This window comes from Rhinopithecus roxellana, chromosome 2, assembly GCF_007565055.1.
Source record: "Rhinopithecus roxellana isolate Shanxi Qingling chromosome 2, ASM756505v1, whole genome shotgun sequence".
Lineage (NCBI taxonomy): Eukaryota > Metazoa > Chordata > Mammalia > Primates > Cercopithecidae > Rhinopithecus > Rhinopithecus roxellana.
In genome coordinates, this window is record NC_044550.1 from 52,323,344 (window position 1) to 52,332,933 (window position 9,590).

The 9,590-nt window shown below is 43.8% G+C and overlaps 1 protein-coding gene across 3 annotated transcripts in view; it reads right to left on the bottom strand.

Annotated features, from left to right (window-relative positions):
• COPS4 (COP9 signalosome subunit 4) overlaps positions 1 to 1,971 on the bottom strand; it is a 41,766-nt gene extending 39,795 nt beyond the window's left edge. Inside the window, exons 1-2 of one of the 3 annotated variants that reach the window (XM_030919041.1) lie at positions 1,119 to 1,244; positions 644 to 856 (exon numbers count right to left, since the gene is read on the bottom strand). In XM_030919041.1, the coding sequence (XP_030774901.1) occupies positions 644 to 690 (47 nt within the window). In that variant the 5' untranslated portion in view covers positions 691 to 856; positions 1,119 to 1,244. Of the gene's footprint in view, positions 1 to 643; positions 857 to 1,118 lie in introns of all 3 variants that reach the window. The other 2 variants (XM_010358949.2, XM_010358948.2) reach the window with 2 other exon arrangements.
• Positions 1,972 to 9,590: the final 7,619 nt, after the last annotated feature.

Sequence of the window (9,590 nt, forward strand, 5' to 3'; positions counted from 1 at the left end):
AAAATATACGGCTGAATTTCCCACTGATAAAAGTAGATTACATTTACCACCAGAGAAAAGGCAGCCTAGCCTACTTAAAACAGTCAGAATTTCGATGACCAGGTTAGAGCAGGTGTATCCCATTAATATACATCAAAGTGATTTCAGCTGTCAGGATATAACCATGAAGATCAACTTGAGAGGCATACTTTATTTACTTATTTATTTATTTATGGAGACGGGGGTCTCACTATGTTGCCCAGGCCAGTCTAGAACTCCTGGCCTCAAGTGATCCTCCCACCTCAGCCTCTCTGCACCCGGCCTAGAGAGGCATACTTTAAGTTCATTACAAAAGATCAGTGCTGTGACATCTACAAAGAGAAAATGAACAATATGTATCTACCTACCTATGCTTAATACTGTTGAACAACTGCTTGCACAACAGGCACGTCACACATTTTAACTTGGAGTGAACCTAAGCATTCTATATGAATTTCGACAAAATTCAGATTCCTGCAAACATCACTACTCTAGACATCCTGATCCGCGATATGAGCACATTCCGCCTATGTGCCTTCAGAGTTGGTGGCGGAGAAAATACCCGAAACACAAGGACCGACAGAAGACAGTCTGAGTGGTCTGGACGACATGACAGCGGCCATACCTCCTCAGTCTCAGCCAGCCCCAAGAAGCCATCTCCCCGAAAAACATAGCATCAAGGCCCCAGAATATACATTTCTCTGAATCAAAAAAAGGAGGAGGAAGGTCCAACGAGAGGCCAGATTCGGTGTGACGCCGGCCAGCGATAGGAAGAGGTACCAGGGAAGGCTACTAAGGCCAGGGTAGCAGTCGTCTCTCAGGCCGCTCTTCCAAAATCCTAAGGGACCAGAGGGATTCTATCAATCACTGAACAAGTTGACAGTCATCCCAAGTCTATGGCCTCGAAGGCCCCTGCACAAGGTCCCCTCCAGCTTTCTGCTTCTCCCAATATTTGCCTCCCTAGCCGACCTCAGGCCCGCCCCCTTGGTCGTCAGGCCGGTTCCTAGCTTCACGCCCAAGAGTCGTGGCCAACCTAAGGAGATTAAGGCTGTGGCTTTTTTTCCCAACTCTGTACTCCCGCGTTGCTGGGAAATACTCACTTGCCAGCCAAATCTTTATGAGAGCCGCTCGAATTCATGAGCTGGGCCAAGTCCTGTCGCACGGCTGCCGCCATCTTTCTCCCAGCTCAGCGGTGGATGCGGGGCCTCTGGCAGCCAAAAAGAAAACGAGTGTGGTCCTCCAGAGTGCAGCCAGAGGGAACCTGAGATGCTACAGAGTAGCGTCTGTGTGGGCCAGAGCGTCGGTGTGGGAGCCTGGGCTAGCTCCGCCCTCAGGGTTGACTGATGCGGGGCTCCACTCCTCAGGTCTGAGGCCTGCCCAGCCCTCTCCTCCAGGCGCTGGCTCTCACGCTCGGACTTTGGATTGGCTGATGAACTCCAGGAGTGAGTCTCTAGTGTAACTCCAATAAGTACCCGGTACATAAAACGACTACGTTTTCGCAAAGTTCCGTGTCTCATGTCTGTGGTTTACCGTCCTCAGGTCTTTCAGGTAGCGCTTAAACTGCCTGTGGTAAAGAACGAGTTTTGTTTCTGATTCACCACAGACGATACTTTTTAGAAATACAATTAAAAAGTCCCCATTCCTCCTCCCACTCCATGCACTTTATAATGGTTGATCAGATATTCCAGTTTGTCCAGTACAAGGCCATTTTCGCTCTGTCGTCCTGGAGTGGTGATTAATAACATCCCCCCTTGCCGCCGGGTGCGGTGGCTCACGCCTGTAATCCCAGCACTTTGGGAGGCCGAGGCGGGCGGATCACGAGGTCAGGAGATCGAGGCCATCCTGGCTAAACACGGTGAAACCCCGTCTCTACTAAAAATACAAAAAAATTATCAGGGCGTAGGTGGAGCACACCTGTAGCCCCAGCTACTCGGGAGGCTGAGGCTGTAGGATGGTGTAAAACCCGGGAGGCGGAACTTGCAGTGAGCCGAGATTGCGCCACTGCGCTCCTGCCTGGACGATAGAGCAAGACTCCATCTCTAAATAAATAAATAAATAAATAAATAAATAAATAAAATAACATCCCCCCTTTCATTCTAGAAACGGTTGCATTTCAATGGAAAATTATATGGTTGCCTGCGTTTATATAATATTCAATACTCATGTATTCTTATGGAATTTCTGCAAATACAAGCAAATATTAATAAATATAAAAATTTACCTCTCCTTTCACAGAAAGTAACACCACATAATTGTTCTGTCTTGATTTTTTTTTTTTTTTTTTTTGCACTTTTCCTGGTACTATGGTTTGAAATAATTGTCTTCTCCAAAACGCAAGTTGAGGGCTGGGTGCAGTGGCTCACATCTGTAATCCCAGCACTTTGGGAGGCCGAGGCGGACGGATCATCTGAGGTCGGGAGTTCGAGACCAGCCTGAACAACATGGAGAAACCCCGTCTCAACTAAAAATACAAAAATTAGCCAGGCGTGGTGGCACATGCCTGTAATTCCAGTTACTCAGGAGACTGAGGCAGGAGAATCGCTTGAACCTGGGAGGCGAAGGTCGCGTTGAGCCAAGATTGCACCATTGCACTCCAGCCTGGGCAACAAGGGCGAAACTCTGTCTCAAAAAAAAAAGAAAAAAGGCAAGACTCTGTCTCAAAAAATAAAAATAAAAATAAAATGAAAAAGAAAACAACTCATGTTGAAACTTAATCTTTAATGTGGCAACATTTAGAGGTGGGTCTTAAATAGGTGATTGGATCATGAGGACAAAACCCTGAGGAACTGATCCATTCATGGATTAATGGGTTATCATGGGAGAGAACATGTGGCTTTATTAGAAGAGGAAAAGACCTGAGCTAGCATGTTAGGAAGGTCACTCCCTTGCCATGTGATACCCTGTGCTGCTTCTGAACTCTAGCAAGTCCTGACCAGCAAGAAGGGTCTCACTAGATGTGGTCCCTTGACCTTAGACTTCTTGGCCTTCATAACTGTAAGATATAAATTCCTTTTCTTTATAAATTACCCAGTTTCAGGTATTCTGGTATAAGCAACAGAAAACAGACTAAGACAGCTGGACATCTTACCAGCTGTCCAGTCTTTAAAAATCACTCTTTTTAGAGCTAGAAGATATTACATAGCAAGGGTATGTCTTAGTTTATTTAATCCTTATAGGACACAAGTTATTTTTAATCAATGCTGCGATGAATAACCTTTACATACATTATATATGTACAGGTAGAAAACATTACCAGAAATGAGGCAAAGGATAGACATACAATTTTGGTAGATCCTGCCAAATTGTACTTGATAGGAATGGTATCATTTTGCCTTCCTACCAGAAATATATAGGGGTACAGTTTCCTACAGCCTTGCCTACAAAGTCTGTCAAACTTTTGGATTTTTGCCACCTTGATGTGTGATAAATGGCATATTCCCTCTAACGGGAAAGAGAAAGAGAAGAATACCTAAAGAAGGAATCTCTTTTAAGAATGTGTATTAGTCTGTTCTCAGCCAGGCATGGTGGCTCATGCCTGTAATCCCACCACTTTAGGAGGCCAAGGAAGGCAGATCACCTGAAGTCAGGAGTTCGAGACCAGCCTGGTCAAAATGGTGAAACTCTGTCTCTATTAAAAACACAAAAAAATAACCAGGCGTGGTGGCGGGTGCCTGTATTCCCAGCTACTTGGGAGGCTGAGGCAGGAGAATCACTTGAACACAGGAGGCAGAGGCTGCAGTGAACCGAGATCGCGCCACTGCACTCCAGCTGGGTTGCAGAGTGAAATTCCATCTCAAAAAAAAAATAACAAAAGAATGTATATTAGTCTGTTCTCACACTTCTATAAAGAACTCCCTGAGACTGGGTAATTTATAAAGAAAAGAGGTTTAAATGACTCATAGTTCCACAGCCTTACAAGAGGCATGGCTGGGGAAGCCTGAGGAAACTTATAATGGTTGAAGGGTAAAGGGGAAGCAAGTATGTCACCACGTGATGACAGGAGAGAGAGAGAACACAAAGGGGGAGGTGCTACAGACTTTCAAACAACCACATCTCATGAGAACTCACTATCATCAGAACACAAGAGGGAAATCTGCCTCCATGATCCAATCAATCACCTCCTACCAGGTCTCTTCCCCAACAATGGGGATTACAATTCAACATGAGATTTGAGAGGGGGGTACAGAGCCAAACCATATCAGAAAGTAAGGTGGAGATTGCCCACATCAATTCGGATGATGTTCCATTGACAAGAACTTAATCATATGACCACCAATAAGACTAGAAATTTAGTTTCCAGTTGGGCAGCCTTGTGCCCAGAAATAGGAAAGAATGAGTTTAGAGGGACAATCAGCAGTCTCCACTACAGTATGTCCCTCTGACCACTTAAATATCCACATGTCCTCTGATGGTAATTTTAGGTATCAACTTGATTGGATTAAGGAATACCAATAAAACTAACTGTTACAGCATTATATTAGTGTGTATCTGTGAGGGTGTTTCCAGAGGAAACTGGCATGTGAGTCTGAGTGGACTAAGTGAGGAAGATCTGCCCTCAGTGTAGGCAGGCACCATCCAGTTAGCTGGGCCCAGAGAAAACAAAAACAGAGAAAAGGTAAATTGGTCTCTGTTCTAAAGCTGATAAACACACTTCTTCTCCTGGCCTTGGACTCCAGGACTCATACCAGCAGCACCCTGGGTTCTCAAACCTTCGGACTTGGATTAAGCCATGCTGCCAGCATCCCAGGGTCTCTGACTTGCAGACTGCTTGATGTGGGACTTCTCAGCCCCCACAATCACATATCACATGATCCAATTCCCCTAATAATTCTCCTCTCATATCATACTATATATATATATATCTCCTATTGGTTCTGTCTCTCTGGAGAACCTGAATAATATAGCTTCTTCTCACAGTAGAGCCTACTTCCTCCCTCCCTAAGGAAGAAAGCTCAATTTCCCATTCAATTTCTACATCAGCTAAAAATTCAGGATATCTGGTGATGCAGAAACCTATCACATTGGGATGTGGTGTTTTATAGTCCAGAGATGTATACACTGTAAAACAACTGATGTGTCCTATGCCCATACATCTAATACAAACCAACAGTGGAGCAGAAACAGGCCAATCACAGTTAAAACTCAGACAAAGGAAGAATGGGAAACACAGCAGTTACTGGTCCATAACAACGGCAGAATCATGGGAAGGAAGTATGGATACTCACTGCTCTGATACTGGAATAAGTTCCTTGGTCAGTCCTTGGTTCTGCTGAGAGGATTTCTATTGTTTGTTGTGTTGTGTGGGTGCAAGCTTTACCTTCTGAATACAAGTTAACTGGATGTTGAGTGTATTTCCTTTTTGAGAATGCCTTAGTGCTTGAACACTTGAAGGCTTTTGTAGGCCAGGCTTTTGGGGTGCTTGCTTTTTTTTAACTTAAATAATTCCATTGAGTATTCAATAAGTTCTACGTGCTTCCAGACAGTTTCAGATGCCAGTAACCACACCCAAAGTTATTTCTCAAAGTAGTTAGCAAACTTGCCTTAAATCCTAGCTTCTTTGCTCAACCCATTTTTAATGCCCTCTTTGTTTTTTTTTTTTTTTTTTTTTTGAGACGGAATCTTGCTCTGCCACCCAGGCTGGAGTGCAGTGGCCGGATCTCAGCTCACTGCAAGCTTTGCCTCCCGGGTTTACGCCATTCTCCTGCCTCAGCCTCCCGAGTAGCTGGGACTACAGGCGCCCGCCTCATCGCCCGGCTAGTTTTTTTTGTATTTTTTAGTAGAGATGGGGTTTCACCGTATTAGCCAGGATGGTCTCGATCTCCTGACCTCGTGATCCGCCCGTCTCGGCCCCCCAAAGTGCTGGGATTACAGGCTTGAGCCACCGCGCCCGGCCTTAATGCCCTCTTTGTAATGGTGGCAGCTGTGAAAAAAATCTGAAACAGTAGGCTTAAACGAGAAGAGAACGCTATCAGTTTGATTTGGCTTGAGCTTATTTTTATTTTCTGTTGTTTTTGTTTGTTTGGTTGGTTGGTTGGTTGGTTGGTTGTGTGTGCCAAGAAGTCTTAAAGGGCTATGAAAAATCTCTAAGCCAAGTCTTTTCTTCTGCTATTTCAAGATACATAAGCAGTTGGCTTTTTCAACTTAGTGAGGGTTCAGAATTTCCACTTTATTCCCTTTTTAACTTGACTTCACACTTGACTTGCAACACCTTACCCAAGGCAACAAAAAGCAGCCACATACACAAGCTGGCTCTTTTCAGATACTTGACTAGCTACAAGCTGGGGAAGGAGATTTCCTGCCTTCCTAATTGTTGGAGGCAGCAATTTTACTAAATATTTTGACCTAAAAAGGACTTCTCTTTCCAGACTGTTCATTCCCCTTGCCCTAACTCTAACAGAATATTATGTATTTTTAGGTTTTACTTACAGCAGCGAAGAAAAGCAAACCCGGATGGCCCTGGAGGCTTATGCTCTCCTTTTCAATTATTTAGCAAGAGGTTAGCAAGGCACATCTTAATGAATTCAAGGGAACTGCACAAATCCTAGCTCTTCTTTTTTACCATGCAAAATCCTCAATTCTAGCCCAAACTGAATAGAAACTGTCATGTTAACAAAATCCTAGTAATCCTTGCATGTTAAAGTTTGAGACGATCTAGCAGATGTCAACACCATTGGTATTTGTCTTAGTTTGTTTTCTGTTGCTTATAAGAGAATACCTGAAACTGGGTAACTTATAAAGAAAATGAATTTATGTCTTACAGTTATGGAGGCTGAGAAGTCCAAGGTAAAGGGGCCACATCTGATCAGGGCCTCCTTGCTGATGCACAGGACATCGCATGGTGAGGGGGCCAAGCATACTTGCTCTGGTCTCTCTCTCTTCTTATAAAGCCACCATTTCAACTCTCATGGGAATCCCTTAATCCATAAACCCATTAATTCATTAATGGATTAATCCATTCATGAGGGCAGACCCCTTATGATCCAGTCACCTCTTAAAGGTCCACCTCTCAATAATGTCACATTAGGGAATCACTTTCAACATGAGTTTTGAAGGGGATGAACATTCAAACAATAGCATTGTATGAATTACCCTCACGAGCAAGGCCATTTCCTTGGCCAGGAATCTCCTGTTGTTGCAGTCTACTAGATGGTCTCTACCTTCTCACAACTTCCCTACAAAGATAAAAAAGTTATCCAGAAGCCTCTTTCCTGACACATATTCTACTTTACGTCCACTGTGCCCAGCCCAAATACGCCTCACTATTGAAGGGAAAAGAGCACAAGTGGTTGTCCATACGGTACTGTACTGTTTTCCGCATGTGAATCCTTCCTCTATAGTTACTCCATATGTTGCTAGTGCTGTGTGACCGTTGGTTTTAGAGTCATCTGGTGTTTCCTGCCTAGATCTAGAATTGGTCATTTCTCCAAGAAGCCTTTTTCCTTTTAGTGGGGATGATAGTTATAAATAACAGTCCAAGTGCTAAGGAGACTCGTTGCTACGATATCAGTCATTTGGAGACCTTTTTGTAGGACAGAACTAGGAAATATGTACATATTTTAAGGGTGAAATGATTCATGAGGGCATACTGATAATTCCAACTTAGGTTGTTTTACTTAACCTCTTCTGTATTACATCTGTATCACCTTATTTCCACACCCAGAATCCTGGTTCACAGCACATAAGGAATATTCCATAATTACTCATTTTATTCATCCACATTATACACACAACAGCCTCAGAATAACAATACTTATACTACCATCCCCAATATGATTACTGATAACAGTTAAATATTTTCCCACATTTCCTATTATAATAGCCATATTGTAAGCACATATAGCCATTACAAGCTATATTGTCTCCCTTTTTTTATTTTTTGAGATAGGGTCTCACTCTGTTGTCCCAACTGGAGTTCAGTGCCATGATCTCAGGTCACTGTAGCCTTGATCACCTGGGGTCAAGTGATCCTTCCACCTCAGCCTCCCGAGTAGCTGTGACTGCAGGCACGCCTCACCCATCACCATGCCTGGTTAATGTTTCAACTTTTTGTAGAGACAGGGTTTCACCACGTTGCTGGTCTCAAACTCCTGAGTTCAAGCAATCCACCTGCCTTTCTTCCCCAAATGCTGGGATTACAGGTGTGAGCCATGGAACCTGGCCTTATTTTCTTCCTTTTAATCATCATGTATTCTTTTCATTTTTTTTTTTTTTTTTTTTTGAGACAGAGTCTCACTGTGTCTCCAGGCTGGAGTGCAGTGGCGTGATCTCGGCTCACTGCAACCTCCACCTCTCAGGTTCAAGCAATTCTCCTGCCTCAGCCTCCCTAGTAGCTGGGACTACACTACAGGCTCCTGTCACCACACCCAGCTAATTTTTTGTATTTTTAGTAGAGATGAGGTTTCACCATGTTGGCCAGAATGGTCTCGATCTTGACCTCATGATCTGCCCGCCTTGACCTCCCAAAATGCTGGGATTACAGGCGTGAGCCACCGCGCCCAGCTAATCTTCATGTATTCTTAGATCAATAAGCACTACATATTGAATGTTCACCATCAGCTCTTTTATTGATATATCGCTAGTCTTTGGTTTTCTGTTAAAGAAGGCAGTTCTTTAATAGGTTGTTCAGACAGGACTCAGAATCCATATTCTTGCATATTCTTGAATATTGGTAACATCTTGTGCCTTTTATGTTTGTATCAGTCTTGTTGGATATAATAAACTTTGATTCACTTTTCTTAAGAACTTTAAGTGTGGTACTTCATTTTTTTTTTGGCATAAAGCATTACTAAGAAATATCTGATGAGAGTCTAATTTTCTATCTCTGTATTTTTTAAGAGACAGGGTCTTACTCTGTCACCCAGGCATTACCCCATTAATGTATTAATCCATTAATGAGGACAGACACCTCATGATCTCAGTTACCTCTTAAAGGTCCACCTCTCAATAATGTCACATTGGGGATTAAGTTTCTTTCTTTCTTTCTTTTTTTTTTTTTTTTTTTTTGAGACAGAGTCTCGCTCTGTCACCCAGGCTGGAGTGTAGTGGCTTGATCTCAGCTCACTGCAAGCTCCGCCTCCCGGGTTCACGCCATTCTCCTGCCTCAGCCTCCCGAGTAGCTGGGACTACAGGCGCCCGCCACCACGCCTTGGCTAATTTTTTTATATTTTTAGTAGTTACGGGGTTTCACTGTGTTAGCCGGGATGGTCTCGATCTGCTGACCTCGTGATCCACCCGTCTTGGCCCCCCAAAGTGCTGGGATTACAGGCATGAGCCACCGCACCCAGCCTAAGTTTCAATATGAGTTTTGGAGGGGATAAACATTCAAATAATAGTATTATATGAGTGCGGTGGCATGATCATAGTCACTGCAGCCTTGAACTTCTGGGCTCAAGCAGTCCTCCCACCTCAGCCTTCCAAGTAGCTGGGACTGCAGGCATGCTGGCCACTACATCCAGCTAATTCTTTAAATTTCTTGTAAGGGTAGGGTCTTGTTTTGTTGCCCAGGCTGGCCTTGAACGCTTGGCCTCAAGCAGTTCTCCCACCTCAGTCCCCCAAAGCTCTGGGATTACAGT